Raw genomic sequence first — 23149 nt, 5'->3', positions numbered from 1 at the left:
TTATATATTCTAGACTAGATCTATACATTATTAACTACTTTGGTTGATGTTACATTATAAATATAAAGCTAAATTAAGATTTTTAATAGAAATGAACAAACAAAAGAACTTATTGCAGACTTATTTTTATAACAAAACAATAGATAATGGACTATCAAAAATATTGAAAATTTACTGCAAAAGTTTAACTTTATTGTTACTGCACAGTATTCCAATTTAGTACATTTACAGATGAACAAGTTTAACGAAAAACATGTTGTTTTAATTATATATAATATTTTTAATTTGATTTTCTGCTAAGACGATACTTCAATTTCGTAAAAATTAGTATAAAATTGGAAATTACGTACATTCACTAAACTTAAAAGAGATAAAATTTATTTTCTAACTAAATTAAGAAGACAGTGAGATATATTTGTACTACTTTGTAACGTTAATTATTATATAACGTTATATGCTATTTTAATTAAGAATTAAAGTTCAGTGGTAAGTTCGTCTTGAGGTCGCCTCGTCATTTCAAATAATTCATCTTCGAGCCACACACTTTCTCTTCTTACAATCGGTCTCCTCTCCCAGGGGTCGGAGAGAGTGATTGTCTCTTTTTGTCTTTCTATTTGTGAATAGTTATTTTTCTCCCTCTCTATCTGCGAGTAGCTCGGTGGTCTGACGTCATTCCATTGGTTCTGGTTCAGCTCTTTGTCTATTGTATGGCTGTCAAATGACGTAGGCGAGTAAGATGGCGGCTTAAACGTTGAAAATGATTGCTGCGTTGTTTCGGAATCTGATTCTTGGCTCGGTGGTGTTGGTAGGAAATTAACAAGTTGATTTTGTTGCTGTTGACTCACATTCATTCGGCTGTAACGTTTTAGTATCCTGTAGGGGCAAGGAAGTTGATTAATTTATATTTAGATATGAGCAACTATTTTAAATGTAAAATAGTTGCTAAATAAAATAAAGCAACTATTTTACATACACCGATACTCGAAATTTTGCTTTAAATATATAATACCCGTGTACAATAACATAAGATACACCTTGAATTCGGTGCACCTGTTCGGTTACATATGTTTGGCGTGCGCCTTTGCTTTCATAACGAAAATTGAAGCTACATTTGTTGGTTTAATTATCCCACGACTTCCGACCTTATCTACCCTTTCCTTCCTTCAAATATAATAGCTTTGCATTTTTCTGCTGTTTGTTGCAAATGTGTATTTAGTATTGTAGTAGTCACATACCATACAGTTAGCCGCTGCTATTAGCATTTAAAATAGAAATCTAAACAAATTGGTTACCGTTCCGCCCAACTAGCGAGCCTGGGCCACTCGTCTGGCACGACCGGCACCTGCTGCTTGTTGAGCAGTATTAGCAGTTTGGCCAAATCGCTCAGAACGCAGCTGCAACGTAATTAATATTAGAACTGCTGGAAATAACTTCGGCATGCGCACAGCTTCGCCGTATTGCACGTTTATGGACTTGTAATGCATTCGAATGGTAAGGATATTAAATCGCAAATAGCTTTTAGCTACTTGAAATGATTTCAGCGTGTACAACCAAGTGCCACTCTCCTTAATATCATTACAGATTATCTTTACAAAACTATTCTTTCTTTACAAATTTTGTTTAAAATGTTCATAACTGTTAAGTTTATTTTGAAACAAATGGTTGGTTGCTCTTGTGTGTAGCAAACAAACTCTTTGGTGCGGATATCTACGGGTATCGGATGACACTGTGGCTGGTCACGGTCACATATCTTCGTGTAAAAAAGTTTTATACCTGTACGCCATAGCTGCGTCGTTGTTGCCCAGTTGGTAAAGCTCTCTCACTTGATGCCGCGTGTGGTTAAGGATTGCAAGCAGAGTGAAAGCGTGAGGCTGGAACAAAATGAGGTAATTGCATATTTATTAATTGAAAAACTAAATGGTTATGATGGCTATATCCAAGTAGAATTTCTTCGTCTACAAATACTATTATTAATTCAATTTCAATGGAAACGGAGTGGTCAATGGTCCTAAATTTATCAGTCATGTTACATTCATACAAAAATTTACTCATATACACAAATATTGATCGAAAGAGAGATTGTTGAGAGTATATTTTATACAGAGTTACTTGATTTTTTTAAATATTAAAAAGCAAATAGGAAAAAAACATGGAAACATTTAAAGTAAAACGTTAAAAAATTTCAAAATTCATCGAGTGTAATTGAAATCGCTCACAGAAGCGGAACAACAAAATAAGTTTTGACTTTGTAACAAATGTTACATTGACTTTAAGCACTAGTACTGATTTGTATTCGCAGCATTGTTATTTTATTTTTAGCATTTTAGTCATCTCTTCGAGAATCAACGCAGTCCGTATACATTACGGATAACTGTTTTACACACACATACTTAATATGGAATCATTTTCTACACCGATTTGGTATAGAAAGAACTTTTAACTCAAATCACTTGCATTCAATTTCATAATATTTCATCGTGAAAGTAAACAATAATGCACCAAATAGTATATGTTGTGCAGTAAATGAGAAAATAAACAAAAGAAAGGAGCTTAAGGTTGAAGAAAGCGTGTAATTATTATGGTCTGATCATGTTTGTACAAAGAGACGGGTGGTTGGGCAAGTCACGATATCGTACAAATCAAACTGGTTCCCTGACAGAGGATAGGAGAGAGTGAGGTTGAGGTGAGAAGTGAGATTTCGAAAGTGGCAAACGTCGTGTATCAGATGTCAACACAATGATACATTTGTCCGCAACATAATCATGGTCATTTCACGGAACGTTAAGGCTTATAAGCAAACGAGTTGACATGATGAAGTAGACGTTGATGGTTCCTAGTTGTGGCAGTTTAAGTAAGCATTCATTACTTTTGAGTATAAAGCAAAGAAAAATCCTGAATGATAAGATGTCCACGTTAACAATTATCTTATGTGGCAACGTCGTGTTCAGTTTAAGGAATTTGTGGCGATAACTTCAACATTCGCGGCATTTGAACGCTATAAGATAATTAATGCTTAATCAGTGGACTATAATTTCTAATATTAAAAAATGAAATAAATATTGTTTTCCTAACGGTATACATAATATGGTAAAACAATCTCAGGCGATTATGTTTCCGTTAATCGATATTCCGTACCTTCATGGACGATCGCTTTGACGGTATTCTACTGTCATAGCGGCTGACCGTCGCCGGTTCGATACACAACTGGTACATCGAAATTATGTTAATTTGTTTATAATTGATTCATCAACTATATTAACGATAATTTGTTAAATAATTACGATAGTTAACAATTGTGAATTCAAATTTTTGCTGTACTGTGTTGATATAAACAAAGTAAATACATACCTACATAAATGTAATGAACTTAATTCTGCGAGATTTTATTGGTAGTTAATGAACCTTACGTCTTAAATTAAGTGATGAATAATTTAATCTCAATGTTTCTAAAATGTATTTAATAAGTTTCATTTACTTCAGTTTTATAAAGTTAAATTTAGTTGTGATCTCATCCAAATGCAATTAATCCTGTGGGAACGCAATAAAGTTTTGTAGTACACTTAAATGGCACTTAAAACTGAAGAGTCGACGACTATCTCGACAATACTACTATTAAGACATGTAAGCCATTCTCTCTTTAATTGCATAATGTTAATTATGTTTTTTATAAAAATAAATGTTATTTTAAGATTTTAAGTCTAAGATTTTGTGCAATAAGGTAAGGTGTACGTGTAAACGAATAACGCCCGTGAACAAATTACAAATATTAAATGTTGTCCAGTGTTGGTGATTTTGCATATGATGCAATAACAATATTATTTCGCATTGTATATTAACAATGTATAATGCAGGGCTAAAAAGGATGTTAACTTTAGAAATCTTTAAAAAGTAAGTAAGGAACTATTTATATTCATTATTAAAACAACATTATGTTTATATTGTAAGTGTAAATACCCGTAAACAATCGAGTTGCTTATGAAACTCTCTAAGTCGGGCGTCGTCGTCGTGCTGGGCGAGTGGTGGCAGAGGCTGAGGCTGCGCGCGCGCCTGACAGCGGCCGCGACACCGCGCGTACGCTGCGCCCGCCGCAACCAGCGCCACGCACAGTACTGCACCGCACGCCCCGCCCACTAACACCTGTACACAAGTTAAAATAAATTACCACTTTATACAGTGGCGGATTAACCGTTTTAACCATATTGGGTGCTGAGTTGCGATATTTAAAGTACGGTACACTTAAAAGTAGTGCCATTCGCTGGCGCCTCCCAGCCTCAGGCGCACCGCATCCTTTGCAACTTGGGGTTAAAACGGCACAGCCTCTAGGCTAAAATGTCGGCACCAAGAAGTCCTTAGTGCCGTTCCTTGCTCTAGGTTCTGACAGAATACCGTTATAATATGACCCAATATCATACCGAGCATAAGAATTGGATTGCTTGCTCATATTTTTTTAGGCATTTGTAAATATATATAAATGTAATTGTACGTGAAGTTAATAAAAAGTAATGTGCATGTGGTTACTTAAAACACACCTTATCTTAGCTTAATGTTACGCTTCGAATTGAAAACACGCGATATCGCATTGCTGCCATTTTGAAATTCGTCATGCGGCTTACGTTATATTTCTTAAACAAACACCCGTTTAACTTATCGTGTTAAAGTACAACATGTAAATAGTATTACGACCATCTCATAAAAATAATTAACATCTCAGATCTCTTAAGTTTTTTTGAATAACTCGTACCTTTTATTTTGTACTGGATTGTTCATTAAAACCGCTTTCACAAAATTCTAGGAAGAGAGCTACCTCTCATGCGATGCGAGCGATTCTACAAAATCCGGACACAAAGAGAGCAAACCCGTGTTGTGTCCGGGTTTATCCTGGGTGCGTTTTTTTCCCAAAAAATAAGCATCATATTCGTTGACATTAACATGCTTAAATGCAGGATGTATAGGTTAATATAATAGTAATTTTATTAAGGTTTTGGAACCGTTGAAAACAAGCGAAGAAAAAGAATTAGCCTTAAAAAAGAGAAAAAGAATTTCGTCTGCAGCAAGGAACCCTATAATTTAGAATTCAGGTACGCTAATGACTCACGATTTGGACGTTATAAGGTACAGTAAATACCTCATCGGAATGGAAGGTTAAAAACTGCAAGAAAAAACAGTAATTTTCTATCAGTTTACTTACGGAATTACTGACTATAATACTGACACATATTGGTATTAAAAAATGGTCGCATTATAAACTAATAAACCGTTTCCAAAATAGACGCCCATAGCGACCTTTTTAAATCATAGCGCTTTCTTTAGCAAGGAACATCGCTATTTTTTTATCCGGTTTCTTCAACATGTACAAATCAATGCAAGACTTTTTACAATAGGAACCGGTTTTACTATTGTGATAAAACTAAGAAACTACAAAATAATAACATCGCATAAATAGATAATTTAAATAAAAGCATGAATGAAGCCGCCGACAAATTGAAGAGGCTTGATAAAATTTTTATGTTTGTGTTAGTTTGATATTCTGTGAGACGTGACTTGAATGCCATGTTTGCAAGTGAGCTATAAAGATTCCCGCGTAGCGACCGGTTGTAGTTTCGTGAGTCACGATCGAGTACCATAGGGAGGATACAGTTTTAGATATTTGGCAATTATGTCACACCTCTTATAGCTTGCTATAAATACTTAAATGACTTTATATAATTACGATAAAAAGTTGAGATATCGAGACGTGTCAAGACACTTATTTAAGATATGCTTATTTTGCTATTTTACTGTCATAGCACTGATTTTTAAATATTCTATCATTAAAGAGGGTTTTATGATCAGAAAAATTACACTAGATTCAAATATAACCTAAGATTGCGACCGCTCGTGTAAACTCTGTGTTTTGGTCTTGTTAATATTTAATAATAACAAGAGATTTCGTTTTTGATAATTTAACCTAAATAATCACAGTTTTCGAATATATCTCTACAATTCACATCTGGTATAGAGTAATAGAGTCAGTATCGTTATTTCGTAAAAGCGCGCGGATAAACGATTTAACATAATGTTACTTCACGTGCAGCGCATCAAAGCAACGCGTATGTTTACGATGCGGCCGTAGCAGTAGGCAATGGCCTGACCCCGTTTCAAAACATAAAAATGTTTTATAGTCTATGCTCTATCTATGGACATCGAGTTTTAATTTTTTTTTTGTATGACACGTTCCAGTCGTTTAGATATCTGGATACACGTGCTTTTTAAAAAAAAGAATTGCAAACGTGTTTTCGTAAATTGTTCGTAGTTTGTTTTATAGCTTTCGGATAAAACATGAAATATTTTAGTAAATAAAAAAAATGTTTGACAACTTCAATTGTAACCGAATATAGGTATAACTGGGTTTTAAAAAATTACTAAAAATAATTAAAGATTAAATAATGTGGAATTAAAAAGTGGGAAAAGTCCTGTGAACCTCAGACAAATTTTACACAAATTACACATTTAATTTTTTTTTGAATATATTTACACTTGTTTATCAAACACCGCTCCAAAATTTAGTCGATAAGTAGATAATGTAAAAAAAATGTCGAGATGCAGTATTGTTACTTTCTTTGAGTAGGTGTAGGTATGATAGATACGATACCTCATTGTAAGTGTTAGCGGGATAGCAAACACGTCCCATTAGATGGTCGTCATGTGCCCAAGCTTCACGCGTGCCGGGCGGGCAGACGCGCACGCAGCCGCCGCCCGGCCACACGAGCAGCCGCGCGCACCGCACGCATCCGTCCGCGCCGCAACGCACACACTCCGACCCGCAACCTATGAGGCAAATATAAAGTGACATTAAAATAATATTTTGATTTGTTATACAATCCCAATATTATAAGGAAAAGTTACCAAATTAATTCGGATTTGGAAAACAATCGCTAAGGAATTCCCTCAGTGTACATTTAGTATGAGAAATCAACACTATGCGACTATTTAGGCATCATAAATAACTCTAAAGGTATTATTTAAAGTAATGTTAAGTTAAATGTTGTTTAAAATGCAAAATGCGTACATAAGTACTGAAATATCCGAAGTATTTAGGAAGTATGTACAAGGTATTGTAATCAGACACAGTTTTGGACATTTTTCACACGCGAGCGACGTATATGTTGGAATTTCTATGCTAATGTGTGACTGTTATGTATTCATGGCTCTATACTGGTGTAACACTAAATCGCTCACACGAAATTTCATTTCAATTTGGGGTCTCAATCGGTTTTAATAAATTACACATTTTTTTACAGCAAACTTCTGCAAAACTTAAGTCAAGTCCGATTTACATTTTAACATGTACAGTAGCGAATTAACTTGCATCCACGGCGGGTTAAGTTGGTATTTTTGTTTGAACGACAAAATAGAGTTAACTAGCTTTTACCCGCGACTCCGTCCGCGCGGAATAAAAAATAGAAAACGGGGTTCTAAGCTACCTGCCCACAGATTTTCAGTCAAATCGATTCAGCCGTTCTTGAGTTATAAATAGTGTAACTAACACGACTTTCTTTTATATATATAGATATAAGATTAGTAATTTGTTGTTTAAGTTGAATAGACCGTGATCCTATTTTTCGGCGTGTCCAGTGCGAGTTAACTGGCCGGCGCGGCGTGTAGTGTTAGTGTAGACGTTTGGATGCTACTTACTATTTGCTACTTATTACTAATCTGTCTAATTTCTGTACTTACAAAAGTGTAAATCCAGCTTAAGGTAGATAAGATATAACCGTCAAAGTAACTATGCAATAGCCATTCAAATGTCTAACGAATTCTTAAAAACAAAGGAAAATCGTAAGAATAGAATTATTTGAGCTTAACTTAATGCTTGAACATGAATGAATTATTAATTGTGTAACAAATTATTACATATGTTGTATATGCTAGTAAAGTATTATATAATTTACTGTATAATCTTACAACGATTATTGAATATTGATGATTTAGTATTGGGGTTTTTATTAAAAAAAATTGCTTGAAACGAAATGGGAAAAATTAAGAAGCCTATTATCAATTCTAATAATGGAGTTAATATTGTCAATTATGTTACTGTAAAGAATATTAAAAGATGTACTGTTATTAATAAGTACTTCAGGTAGAAGAGTTGTCTTGTTCCTGGCGTGACAAATCCGGGTACTTTAGATGTGTAGATTAAATTTCTTATTACTACCTGAGTATAAAGGAAGTAGTTTTTTATATTATGAGCGAGGAATATATTAGTGATGTAAGTATTAGTAAAAGCGTGAAGCTATTGGCTCACACCTTCCGACTCCATTTATGTAATCAACTTCCTATAAATTGACCAATAAAGTAGTTCAAAATAGTTTAAAGACAAATAAATCACTTCGTAATGGAGCATTTGGACAGATATTGTCTTTGCCTTTTAATATATAAAATGATTGGCGCAATTTAAAAGATTTCAACGACCAATTTTGGTGTCAAATATTCCACTTCAGACATAGAATTTAAAGTCAAAATAAACATGCTTTTATGCATATATCTTACTGTCGGGACACTAACTTACACTCAAATAGCAAACAACAAGACGATTACGATAAAACAAGGTTATAAAATGACAAAATATGACTGACTATTTCACTTTTGTGAAAAATTTGTTATTAAATTGATTTGGCAGAAGTCTGTTTACGTGTTGTCTTTCTTTCATTGTAAATTCTTAGTCTTTGTTGTGAAAAGTGCACATAAAAAAACGTAAATAATAAGGTCGGTTTCAAGTAACTATGTGAAAAGTTTACATTAACTCTTTTTAAGTATGACGGTAAGGTTTGTTAAGTTCATTGTGTAAGTAAGATTCGTTTTCGACGCTTTCCCTTTGGAAAGCGCGCGCAATATGCCATTAGTATGCCGGTGTTCAATTAACGGGACTGACCGATAGAAATTTACTCTTACAGCTTTAAAATATTTGATACGATACAACAAAATTGATATCATTATAATAAATTGAAGAAATAATTCGAGCAGAGTTAATAATAACCAAAATTATTTTATAACTGTTTATCATCAACTGATAGTTAATGCTTTTAGATTCAAATTATTACTTAAAATGTAGTTTAAATTAAATTTATTATTGTTTACAGGTAACAAATACTGTATTCTCTATTACCTATAATCATGCAGTAATTAATTTCTGTGGAATGATACCGGAGTCGAAGAGCTTGTGTAAAATAATGTAGTTTACTCGATGAGACCTTCAATTTCAAGGCATGAAAATAACATCTGTGTAAATATTTACAACTTAATGTGTCTGTCATCGATAAACCATTCGGCGATTGGTATGAGACCACAATTATGTTTAAAGTTTTCTGTTAAAATTTCAATTTCATCTATCTATCTGTGATAACCGTGACTTACAAAAATAAGGATTAAATTTAAATAAACAAACTATTTGTATTCATACGACATTGTTATATAAATCTCTAATTTAACCTCTTTAAAACTAGACAAGACTATTTCTAATGCCATTGCTTTCTTGAAAAAAAAAAAACATGCGCGTCATTCTCATAGATTATTCATCGCACAGACTGTCAACGTCTCACGTGTTACACGTATATGTGATATTTCTTCTACGCATCTGTTTATGTGTTTGTTTGTACATGGATATAGGCACCGTTACGTGAGATTAAACGAAAATAGATTGTGTAATCGCGTGGTAGATCTTTATGCTTATAACTCTTAAGATGAACAGAAGTCTAGCTATTTTTTATTTTTCATAAAGCTTTAAAAACATTTAAAAAAATAAACATTAAATATATGAATAATCCAAACCTTTTATTTCACAATACAAGTGAGATTATGCAATTCTTTGTACCTGAAATCCTTATTTGGATGTGTTGCAAGACTTAGTCAGAATTAATTTTAAACCGTATTTATGTAAGCTACTTTAGAATTACTATGTTAAAATGATTTCGAGACGAAAACATAGGCATAAAATTTAGAGCAATAACATGTGATATCCGTATATGGCGAACATACTCGTAGCTAAAAAGAAGGTTGCTTTTAACATGTTTGTTACATTTTGTTATTTATGTTTGTATGGAAGATGAGAAATATTCAAAAAGTATTTATAAACAAATCATTTAGACAAAATGTGTTTGTAACGGCATCAAAGTCGACGTCCAGTTTCCATCACAATACCGTTAGGCCAATTGCCTAGGTTTTTCATAAAAAAAACTTATATGGAATCCTAACCAGGAGTGAAAGTGCAAAAATACTAATTAAATTTATTACATTTACATTAATAAGTAATGATAGCTTTATTGTATTCGCGAATACAAACTTAGGAGAAGAAATCTAACTTACTTTTATTTTTTGTAAACAGAATAAGTTTTGAAGTTTGAAGTAAGCGTCACGTGAAGCTTCGAATTCCTACAACTAGCAAAGTATAAAACATCCTTATTTATATATTCACCATCACCGTGAATTTTTCCAAGGACAATTAGACGGATTACAATATGTTTCTGAACTAGTGTTTTGACAGTGGAATTCCACAATGAGAGACAATGTAAGATCGCACTTTATTGATGTCGAGGACGTCACTTTACCTATCGGGATATACGATATCATTGTGGATGCCACCCTTGACTGACTTTTATGATACAAATGTTACATTAGATAGATTATCGTTGTATTACCAATGTATAGGAATGTGATATTGTATCGATATTAGAAGCAATAAGAAGCAAAGGTCATGGGAATACAGCCTTTAGTTATGAAATATCGGCGAGGCGTTTATACGCACCGTCTGAACTTTAGTGCGTGATAAGATTAAAACTATTTATAAATTGGATAATTCAGTATATTATTATGGGGAAGTAGCTAACAAATATCAGCAATGGATTAACTACCAGCTTTTATATACTTAATGTCGCGATGATAAGAGATAGAGGGGAGAAAGGTATAGTAGAAAAGGAAATTTAAAGTCCGCCAATTCACTATATACACCTCACTATATACCGTGAGTTCACATACCTGTTGTCATAGTTGCATAGCATGTCTTAATAATATGTACGGAGTCATGTGGTTTAATGTTAGTTCATATTTTTAGTAAAAATGTAGGGGGACTCACTCACGTGTATCGTTGAGTGGTGGCGGCGCGTCTTCAGGGCGCAGCTGCGCGTGCGCTGCCGTCGCCGTGGCCAGCAGCGCCAGCGCCACTAGCGCCGCTGACGGCATACCGCTCACTTCACCATTGCGTATCTGTGCTGCAAAATAATATTTTATAATAATCATATAACTAATAGATATGATAGTGCTAGAATGTATATGTATGTAATATAGAATGTATAAAAGCTAACAATGAACAAGCACTTGGTTCAAGTTGCCTCGTCGGTCATTTGTGGAAGAGGCGCTCACGGCCTTGGCAAAATCATAAATTTGTAACTTTCGTTCAAAGATTTATCGTCCATGATATGATTTCGCTTGTCTAATTTGACTGAAGGCGACCAAAATCCAATTACGTTCACGCGCCTCCTAAAACCTCGGAATTAAATTTGAAAATAATAGCAACATTAAAAAAAGGCCGGAGAAATCGTAAAAATTTGGTTTGCATTTGCTTATTTGAAAATAAGTCTTGTGAACTAAAGCTTAAAGGCGAAAATTTAGCTTTTAATTACCTTTGGCAAGGATCATGCTCCAAAGGCTGAAGTTATTGAGATCAATAAGCATTGGGAATGTTCAAACGATGCGAGTTATTTCAATTCTCAACACAGACTTCGTAAACTATCGTATTTACAAACGTTTCGTCGATATTATCAGATTTGCAAAGCTTGTTTGGATTTGAGTGATTTACACAATTTTTTTACTAGAATGTGACAAATGGTCGAACGAGTTATCTGATGTTATGTCCCTGCTAACTACAATGGACTCGGAAGGACAGACAGTAAAAAAATCAGTGAATATATTACAGCAGATAAAGTGTCCACAAATAAGTTTAGAGGAATTCTTGTGGTAACCACTCTTAACAATTTCATGAGATAGTTTCTATTGATTGATGAGAGAGTTCATGATAGTTGGCGTAGATATATTGTCTATGAGATTATACAGCGACGTGCTCCTTTTTAGTCTGCTTGGGTTAATCATGTTCAAAGCATTACAATAGTTTCTCCAATGAAAACGTGAGTGAAAGCGCAATATTATTCATCAATAGTTGTCAGTGGGCGTTACTATACTCTACTACAAGGACGAATACATTAAAAGTAAAGCAAGGCCTTCTTTCTATTACGTGAATGAACACTTTAAATGTATAATAGTTGCAAAGTTTCGTTTCATGCTCATGCCTTTTATGGTCTAATAACATAGCTGTACTAGTTTCAAAAATTACGTAGTATATTTGCATTTCAAATTAATTACTTTCAAATTAAATTTGCAACACATGATATTTAAGTTCTTTGAGGATGTAATTAAATGTGCAATTTTGTAACGTAAGTTTGAATATTAATATATGGGAGTGGAATCTTTGACACAATATTTATCAGGAATATTGCCCCATAACGTATTATTTTTTGAAAATTACATCTTTTTACAATCAACAATTTGACAATGTAATGTCTATGAAAGTAATTTTTGTTTGTTATACTTTAGTTTTTTTTAGAATAAAAATATTTTAGATGCGAGTAGGAAAATCGGAACAGACACAATTTACTAATAAAGTAATTAAATACGAGTAGAATTTTCATATTTTTCATATGTTTAAATAGCTATCGAATGATGTGTGATGTGGGTCACACGGTCTGGCGAAGCGTTCACATAACAGTACCGACAGGACTGGTTTGCAAATCAGTTGACATTGGCATTCGATGGCCGACTCCTTAGTCTAACAATACCTACGCAAACTACTGTAAACATTGTAAAGGGTAATGTGTTGCTATTATCAATTCATTTGAATAAATTATTGTTGTGTATATTGTAAATGAATTAAGTCACACTCTAGCTAGCAGAACCTTTATTAGTTATCTTTAGATCCGGATACGTCCTAACCGTGGGTTTCCACCGCTATTAGACCTGAACAAAAACAGTTTTCAGTTCTCTGTATTGACAGTTGAAATTTTATAAGTAGCCATAAAAAGTTGATATTAAAGTTGCATACAAAAAATGTAATAGAAAAACTGTCCGCAGTAGGTTGACCATTGTTTTACTCCTCGGTGTGAAACGAGTAAGAGTCTTTAATTTATCATTACCGGTAATAATCTAAGCGCTTTATAAAAGTCTACGCGTACGACAAATGCCACGATAGAACTTGATGATCTTGCAACAAGATAATTGACTGATTATTTATCAAACTACACTTTTTTGTTAAATCTTCAAGAGTAACAACTAATTCAAATTAATAAAATGCCTGTATTTGATATGAATGTAAATAAAAGTCATTACTGTCTAACAAACTAAGATTAGTAATATTATAAATGCGAAAGTTTGTTAGAAAGTATCTTTGATACGGATCAAAGGATCTTGATGAAATTTGGCACACATGTAGAACAAAGTCTGTAGAACACATAGGCTTTTTGATTTCCGCGCGGACGGAGTACTTAGTAGTAAGTGTCGTTTGTAAGAGAGTACTTACTTGTTAGTAGCACAAATATCAAGCTAAACTATGCAGTCATAAAGTTAAAACAACCAAAGTAACATCCTCTCTACATTTAACTTTCTTTTAATTATCAAATCGTATTTGTATTGCTGATCTGATCAAATTTTACAAACGAACCTTCCGAGATTCAACTTTGAGCATATTCATTCGTTATCATGACGTATTGTCATGAATTTCCATGAGTGGTATAATGATTGTATCCAATGTCCTCGATGCCACGTCTGAACCCGTTTTTGCTTTTATGTATGTGTTATCGGGATATAAAAGGGACTAAGCGTCCGTGTGAATGAATAAATCAACGAATGAATGATTGAATGGCTACTAATTTATTGCTTACGTGCACGTATCTCATAAATGATACATTAATTTTAGTGAATGAAATATACTGAGCCTATGTTACTATGTTTCTCAGTTGGTATTAAGCCTTATAATATTTGAAAAAGCAAAAGAAAAAAGTCTTTTCTCATTTTCACCTTTTGTTAATGATTCGCAAAAAAAACGATAAGTGTAATTGAATTTGTAATAACTGTTTGTGGTTTGGTTACAGTTGTCTGGAATGCGTTCCAAGAATAATAAAACAGTTTTATTTAATTACTATAAATGTGTATTTGTTCGATACATAATGAGGCCTGCATTGTGGGTGACCTTAACTGAGGTACAAGCTCAAAGAACCTTATGTTTGGAAGTCAATGCCGTTTTGTAAACACGATGACACATAGCGCGGAATAACTGGTCTATAGTGTAAAGTTTTATTATAATCTCATTCCTTACTTAAGTTAACGTTCAATATTTTTAAATCTTTTATAATTTAGCCTTAAATTTTATATTTAAAACTTTGAACTAAACAACTTAAGATGGGTCGTTTGTAGTTAGTTTCACGTCTTTAATAAATCATTTTCATTGCAATTCTATTCTTATAATGGTTATGACAAATATATGATGACGTGTTACGTGACAAGGATTTGATTGTTTATTGTTTGTGTCTATGCAAACCGGTGTCGTACAACTTGGTTGTGTGAATGCGTCACGACCAACTTTCACCTCGTATCACTGAACTTAAGGAATAACGTTATACTCACGCACGCTATTGCTACGTTTTCCCTTCTATATTATTCCTGTACTACTAGTCATATGCGAGTAGCATTTGTCATTTTTTAATATCTTTTAATAAGCGGAAGTATTGATGGCCAGTTTTTTGCTAAAAATGTTGACGGAATGATGACTATTAGACTATTTTTATGATTGATTTTTAATTTAAGCATGCTGCGTTTGTTTATCAATCTTTTTAGGTTTATTTTTTAAGTTTATTTTTATTTCTTATTTTTTCTAATAAGATATATCTTTCCACGTTATACGGTTGTAAAATTTAGAAGCGGTTATGTACAAATTATTACAAACAATTTAACAACATTATAAGAGTGGTTATTAAAATTGTTGGTAAACATAAATTGCATTAATTCTTGTCGGAGTAATTTGAGTAGTTGTTGCGTTCGCCAAGTTGCTGTTTTATTCAGGTTAATGTCTCTAACATACTCTAATAGATTAATAATAAGATAATTTATACACTAATAAAATTTTTAATTAAATAATTAAGTTTATATTTTTCGTTGAAACTTTCAATTACGTTCCTAAACTTTCATGAAAGGATCTTTATGTACAATTTAATCTATTAGTAGAAATTTTTACTTTACGGTTGTTTTTTTAAGTCTATTCATACATTGTTTTTCATTTTTTTATACTAGTTGTCTTTTCCTCATTAATAAAGTTGCAGATATCGTCCAATATCAGTTGCTTTAAGGCTATTTTAAATTGGATTTCACCTTTATTGTGCATTATTGGAAGTTTCTAAATATTTATAACTATGCCACAAATTTAATATGAAATACTTTTAGTGTACAATTACTTACAAGAGAGGCAATAGATAACTTAGCCGAACTTGGAACTGCGCCAAGTTTAAAAGAGCTTTGGTAAGGAGGTGCAATTAAGTAAGTAGCGACAGCTTTATTATTATTAGAATAACGTATTTTATCGTGTGATATTTTTATACTTTTTAATATCATAACTGTTTAACTCTCCATGTTTGTTTAAATTAAATTTTACCCCATAATTTTAAATGCACAAAATATCTCAAGTTACTTGTAACTCATACTAAAATAGAAATTTATTTATGGAATATTACTTACTGCCGGTGTACACTTTCTTTGAAAGTTTTTAACAATCTTTATTAGTTATATTTAGTCGCCCTATTTTATAACATAAATACGCCCCTAAATATTTGGCCGGATATGGCGCGGAGACATGCGGGCTCGGAGTACATTAAATATCCAGACAAAAGCTTGAAGACGTGCTTTATTACTTTCATGAAATTGTCTTGAATTAAGTTTCTGTGAGTCTTCGTAAATAAATCTAGTAATATATACGTCATACCAAAAATAGTTTAAAATATGTTCAAGAAGTTTTTTTTGTAACTAAAAATACCAAATACATATGAAACAGCGTGAAAAAAGTAGTCGAACGAAAATTCAAAAATAAATGTATTATTCTATATTTTCCTATATCGATTACTACTAAGTTTATTAATTCACATTTTCTATTTTATCCAATTCCTGTTTAACAATTCTAAAGTATTCTTCTTCAGTTCTTCGATACTCCTCGTCACCTACAGACTTATTTTCCTTTCCGTACCCACCTTCTTCGCTGGCAGTCTCTCCTGCAGACTGGATCTCAGGCAGCTCGTCGCGATGTTTTAAATGGATCTCCTTCAGGCGCGCGTCTAAAATATGTTCACGTCTCGTCTCCCGGTCATAAATTTGATGGACGAGTTGTTTATCGCGTTCATCGGGAAACGTCATATTATCAGATAAATTAAGCAAAAACGTCGTTCCTTGATCATCACCAATCGCCACCATCTGTCCTTTTCTATGGGGCGTGAGTTTAGTCAGCCCGTGTTTAGAGACTTGTAACGTGGCTACAGCTTCGTTGAAATTACGCAAAATATCCCAGTAATAAAAGTATCCGCCTTCGCATATAGCCATATAGCTAGAGTATCGGAGTGGAGCCCACGTGACATCGGTAACTTGGTTTCGATATGGTTTGGTGACTATTATAGGCGCCGTACGGACCTCTTCGCTCCATATGCGAACGCTCCAATCCCCACATGTTATAAACATTCTCAACGTACACGGACTTCTATGAATCGCGCGGACCGGTCCGGCGTGCGCCTCCCAATATGATGTCAAGATCTCCGAGTGACTCCTGCCCATACGGTTCGCGTTAATAACTAATCCAGACTCCGTCCCGCACAAAAATTTTGTTGGCAGCCCTCGATCGAACTGTAAGGAGCTTACCCCTTCAGCGTTAGACATATTAGGTGTTTCCGGTGGGGAAAATCTAACCGACATCGGCAATCTATCTATTGGTGTTGATAAATTTCTTGTATCCCACCAGAGACAATAGCCATCTAATGAGCCAGTGAAAAACTCAGTATTTGTTCTTGTGTGCGTGAAAAGTAATCCAGATACAGGTCCAATGTGAGAATTGTAAATGGAACTTTTTGATATTGCATCATGACCTTTGCGGATGTCGAATATATTAACAGTGCCATTTTCAAGGCCCGCTACCAATATTTCAGATTGTGCCGGGGAACACGCTAATTCCCAGCAAGGATATTGTGGTAGCAATTCGACAAGCGGAGCGGTTTGTCGTTGTATATCCCATATGGAGAAATAGTTAGGTTTCTTCGACTTATGGCCTACGATTTTTTGACAGTACGCTATGGCTAAACGAGTTGGTTGTTCGTTAGTCCATACAATGCATGACACTGGTCGGGAATGAGGATCACAAAATGCGTTTGCAATTTGTAGATTATACTTTTCGACGGGAGGCTGAGGGGTCATATCTGCGAAATACGTTTGATACATGTCTATGGCATTGTTTTGATCGATATAATGTTCTATTTGGGGGTGAAGGCTGATGACCGTGTTGACGTAACCGTCTTCATGCTGTACGCGTCGCCTGTACCTCGTTACATGATCTTCGTTGTACGGATGGACGTCACGCGGCCAGCCACCTTCCGTATGATTTATGCCTTGTTCGTGAATAACCAATTCCTTTGTGTTCGCATCGTGTTCCGATTGCGGCATTGTCGCTTGCACCTCTCTGTGTACCGGGTTGCGGAGTATATATCGTCTTTGCTCTTCTTCGTTTGGATATATAGAGTCTAAGATTTCTGCGGGAACTGCTTGGAAAAGAGGTTGTCGTCCAAATTCTCTTCTCTTCTTTGAATATTCGTAACGTGATTTCATGTATTTTGACATATTATGTTTGTATTTTTAATCGCAATTTAATATGTTGCGTGTACTTTCAAAATTGTTTAATGTTGTTTTTTCAACTCAGGTAGGCTATGAAATTATGCATTAGCGATTTATAATATCGATATCCAAATTGCGTTATATACATCCTGTGTTGCAAGCCTTAAATGAATTGAGTGAATACTTTATTATTTATGTAATTTGGGGTTGTTAAAGATTGCGAAATGATTGTTTGTATTTCCTCGGCACACGACTGCCGCATTGTTCTTGAGTTCAACAGGAAGTGTCGCAAAACATTCCAATGTAAAACCATTGCAATTTTATAAAATTTACTTTTTTATTGTTTTTACTTACCACAGTCGAAACATTAACAATAATAAGCATCTTAATTAATTTTTAATGACATTAAAGACGACGAAACTATTTTACTTTATTTAAAAATAATCGATTTAAATATGTATTATTGTAATATTAAAATAAACGAAAAAATCTTACCGCTGAAAGGTAAATCCGAACTCCAATAATAATGTAGGTACAACATAAATTATATTATCACATATTTTCACTTCACTAATATCATTCACAAAAATATAGATATTTGCTAACAGGATCACTGCACTTTTCCTTTTAATTTGTAAAAATATTCGAAGTGTATGCGCACAGGCAGACAGACACAACTGTACCGAACGACGACTGACGCGTGACTAGCAAACGCAACTAGAAACGGAGTAAACGCGACGCGGGCGCATGTTGTCGACAAGTAGGATAGGTACTAAGACTGGTTTAGTCCGTACGTGTTCTACCACTGATGTAGTGACTGATGCCTGTAGAAGGTTTTCTATTGACGGCTGTACTAAACTTTAGTATAAAAACTATCATCCTTTACGGCGAAACCTGGTTACTATCTTCCATAGAAGAAATTCCAACGACCTTGCGGTACCATCTAATTACTAGATAAGAGAACATTTTTCTTTATTGATACATTTGATTTTGGTCCGGTTCGTGTTTACTTTATCGATTGTTCATTTTTTCCCCTGACCTAAATGGTCAATTGGACTTAGTTTAAGAAATAGGCAAAGAATTTCTTTATAACTTGAGTGGGACAAAAAGAAGCTAGAACACGTTTTTAATATTAATTTAAAGAAAATGTGTGCTAGATGGTAATGTAGGGCGGCGGTAAGGCCGGTCACGGTTGTGTTAAGTGATGAACGAAAGCTCTAATTGAGTTTTGTCCAGTTTTAAAATTAACGTAAAATATTTTTAGTAAGTTAAACGCATGACCTATTTTTTATCGGTTGCTTTATTATAATCGTAACGGTTACTTTTATTACTGAAACACCTGTTACATTGCTGTAAATTCTTTTTCTCTTTGAAAAATCAAGTAATATACTTTTGTAGGAATGTTGTGTCAATGGAAATCTACGTTAATATTAATAAATGTTATGTGAACAAGTAGGCTATAATGGCAAGGATGACACTAAAGGATAATTTTTGATGTCACTAAGAGTACATTAATTTTAACAAACCTATTTTACTTAATATAAAAATCAAGGAAGCTTTGTTTTCAACTACATATATAAATTTACTTGATTTAAATAACGTAAATTTTATGTCTAAGCAACCTCTTTTAATTTTATTAATTTTACCTTAACACATTCCCCCTAATAACCGCATTTCTAAGGTAATAACTTTACACACAACGATGATAAGTAATTGAAGAAAGTTAAAATAAAAAATTAACTCTCACGACCCAGCTTACGTTCTTGTTTCTAAAGCAAGCAATGTAGCTACATTATGTTTATTAAACCAGTTGCATTATTACACAATGTTATTTTTTTTGTATTTTGTACAAGAAAGTGACGTCATCAAATAAAGGCATTTATGTTATTGTACAATAGTACAACTTTTTTAAACTGATAATGAGGAGTGTTCAAAGTGTCAATATAAATTGAGATAAAAGGAGCAAACGCTTAACACGTTACGGTTATGTAATTAGAAAAAAGAAATTCGGAGGGATAAATGGGTAGCAAAAAGCCTATGAAAGTGGATGCGTAAATCAACACATCATCATGAAGTGACGAATATTCTATTACATGAGATTTTGAACACGAAAATACACTCAACGATGTTGTGTTGACGTTACATAAATTGAAAACAGGGTGACGATGAGAGTGTAACAGTATTATATTAAAATACAAGCGTTTAATTGCGGTCAAGAGTTAACTGGTATAATTGTTCATTAGACAAGAGACGGTCACAAACGCCGGCTGTTTGTCTTTATTACCAATTGACTTGAGGCCTGGCCTCTAGACCGTGGCATTCGAACCATTAATGTCATTTAAAAATTAAAATTTAATAACTAAAGAATACCAAATTAATACATTTAGGTGTTTAACTTTAAATAACTTTGTTGTAAATCAAGTTTTCAAAAATTGAGAAGTTAAAGTTTATAAAATTATTTGGAAAATGTTGGCTATATTTTATATACTACGTCCTCTTGACGATTAAACCTACCCAAAACTTACTTGGAAGGCGGTAGTTTTGGTGCTTCATTTTGTTTTCTTCTCCAAGTAACTATAGTTTGAGTGGTAGTAATAACTGTATCGGTTAATTATAATTAACTGTTAATTATTATTATTCTCATTAAATACTTTGCGTTGTAACTATGTATTTTATAACAATAATTATAAAGGAATATTTAAATACGTGTTTGATTAGACTATACGAGGTCAGCGCTAACAGGTTAGTATCATTTGTCACGTTCAGAAATAACTAGTAACTGTTCATAAAACAGTGATTGTTCACAGAAATTGTTTGCGACAAACAACTAATTTGTTTAAGGAAAAATACAGATTTATGACGTAAGTTCATATATCAGAAATTATACAAAATGATTCACGTTTTACGTTTTTTTTGGATGTATTGGTATCCATTCTTACAAGTTCTGCCTACCTGATATATAAAGAAAGAGAGTGCAAATGAAAGGGGCAGAAATATTAAAAATATACATTGTGTAATATTACGACAGTGACCAATATTGTAAAGTTAAAGAAAAAATAAGTTTATATTGCAATTGATTAGCGCAAACATTGGGAATCCAAATTACTTTAAGAAACCAACATGGCCAAAAATCAATGTTATGAAAAGAAGTGTCTTTTTATTTCTGTTTAATAAATTTAAAATAATGTATGCGTGTGATAAAATTAAATATGCTATACAAGTATAATGCAAAACCATGCGTTACACGCGGACGCGCCTGACCTATCATGTTGTATCCACTCGTTCGTTCTGCAGAACTCAATGAATTCTTTCCACTCACAATGAACAATGGATCGTGCCAAAGAGACGAATTGAACGCAGAATGATGCTTTGTTAAACTGTATGTCCATAACATAATTTAGACTCATTTTGATCGTTATATATTGCTTTACAACAAGGTTAATATTTGTGACTAATTTTTCTAATTACGTTACTTGAGACTAAATAATTTACTTCTGTTTATTGACTACTAGTAGTTGGCTGCGACTTCGTCTGCGCAGATTTAATGTTTTTAAGTCAGTTAAGTTGCTTAGGAACCTATTCAATGTAAACCAACAAACAATCAAATCTTTTCTCTTTATAATATAGATGACCAAAAATAATATGTAAATCTATGCATGCATATGTAATTCTCAAATAAATATATGCACACTACTGAATTGAGATCGATATTATTGATTCAAGAATAGTAATCCGTTAGTTTAATAACTATCTTGGTGTGACACAATAATTCAATTCGGAATTCAGAGATAGGAAGAAAGTAAAACATAACGTTGAATTTGTGGCCTTGATACAGAAGATGGCCTATTTGATGATTCATCTTTTTAGCTACACTTCTTTCATCCATTGCCTTTACTTTTTTCTCCTTTCATACCTTTTTGCCATCACTTGGTATTTCGACAGTCAAAAGCACGGTATTAAAACATACTTGTACTACTTGAACTTGAACTGTCTTTTGAAATTTTAACTCCCGTATACATTAATATTTTATATACGTATCTAAAATGTGATATGTTTTTTTAACAGGGAAAAATATAAATCTTTTAATGACTTCCAAACATAAATATTCATAAAGGTAAAGTGCGATGTGGATTAAAACCGACGTTTCACATTTGCTTAATGAGGTGTGTGTGAAATTCGGTTTTGCAGGATAAAAAAGAAATTGGAGCAACGGGAAAATGTTCAGCCGCAGATCGTGGATTGAATATTTTTCAAATATCGCTTAATGTTGAGGAATATATTTCTACTACTGTGATTTTAAACTAAAAATGTTAAGTACCTAAAAATAAACAAGAAATAATTAAAATACGGAACAAAATTAGCACTATCTAAAAACCTCTAGTTTGAGCAAAAATACATATAAAGACGTTAAAGTATTTATAGATTTAATTGATAGGATTATAAATATTTCTTTTCACCACTGATCTTTAATTGAACCTTGTTCTCGGAGAAATTATTCAACCTGAAAATGTCTAAATCAGAACCATACAGATTATGTAACACGAACGAATTGTTGATTTTACCTTGCGAAGTTGCAATAATTTTTGTCGTGTAATTGTATATTTCAAGATGGTTCACTTTTAAATTATAATTATGAGGCAACAAAAATTAAAAAGAAACATTCAAAGTAATGATGGATGGTGACCAGATATTACGTTCGCCTGCTAATTTGTTGCTATTAACCTTAAATTTACTTGATTTGTATTTCTATCACACTACGAAAAGAATAAGAAACAAATGACATCTCAATATTTAAAATCGGTAAACCCTATTGGTCACAGGCGTCATACAGATGTTTTCATACATTGACCGTGGATTTCTGAGATCAAAGGTAATGTCAGGGATGATGATATGTCTTATACATAGAATTTGGACTCAGAAACCCACTGTAAATTAGGCATTTTAATCATACGTCCTAAATTATATCCGCATCCGCGACTCGAAACGCTGGCCCTTTTTATCGTAGAAGGACAGTTATTTCACCCTCTTTATAGCATGGCTTAAAGGATTACATGTTCTTCAAGGATTACTTACACGAATAATTTCAGCTTTGATAATTACATATTATGCTTTTTTGAACCTAATGAAAAGAAAACCGATATTAGGTACATTTTGTGTGTTGCGTAATGTTTAACGTTATGTCCTATAAAATAAGTAGATACAGCTGTTTACGTAG

At 33.3% G+C, this 23149-nt stretch overlaps 1 protein-coding gene across 2 annotated transcripts; it reads right to left on the bottom strand.

The window, feature by feature from the left end:
- Positions 1 to 358: 358 nt before the first annotated feature.
- LOC106718249 lies at positions 359 to 18653 on the bottom strand. Of its 2 annotated transcripts, none has more exons than XM_014512295.2 (7): positions 18430 to 18653; positions 11112 to 11243; positions 6632 to 6807; positions 3955 to 4137; positions 1774 to 1871; positions 1293 to 1394; positions 359 to 873 (listed from the first exon to the last, which is right to left on the bottom strand). In XM_014512295.2, the coding sequence occupies exons 1-7, from the start codon at positions 18473 to 18475 to the stop codon at positions 474 to 476; spliced, it is 1137 nt and encodes a 378-aa protein (XP_014367781.2). In that variant the 5' UTR covers positions 18476 to 18653; the 3' UTR covers positions 359 to 473. The 2 variants fall into 2 exon arrangements, with proteins under 2 accessions (XP_014367781.2, XP_014367782.2); XM_014512296.2 differs by having other exon boundaries at positions 11112 to 11238.
- Positions 18654 to 23149: the final 4496 nt, after the last annotated feature.

Source organism: Papilio machaon, chromosome 10, assembly GCF_912999745.1.
Source record: "Papilio machaon chromosome 10, ilPapMach1.1, whole genome shotgun sequence".
Taxonomy (NCBI): domain Eukaryota; kingdom Metazoa; phylum Arthropoda; class Insecta; order Lepidoptera; family Papilionidae; genus Papilio; species Papilio machaon.
The sequence above is the reverse complement of the archived record's forward strand: the minus strand, read 5'-3'. Positions and strand labels throughout refer to the sequence as shown.

What these genes read in the sequence shown, in the direction of transcription:
- LOC106718249 (XM_014512295.2), bottom strand. Translation starts at nt 18,475, where the DNA reads ATGTTGTACCTACATTATTATTGGAGTTCGGATTTACCTTTCAGCG. An exon ending in AGCAACTCGATTGTTTACGG is followed by an intron (nt 1,872 to 3,954) that starts GTATTTACACTT and finishes ATTTTGTTCCAG; the next exon opens with CCTCACGCTTTCACTCTGCT. An exon ending in GACGCAGCTATGGCGTACAG is followed by an intron (nt 1,395 to 1,773) that starts GTATAAAACTTT and finishes ATTACGTTGCAG; the next exon opens with CTGCGTTCTGAGCGATTTGG.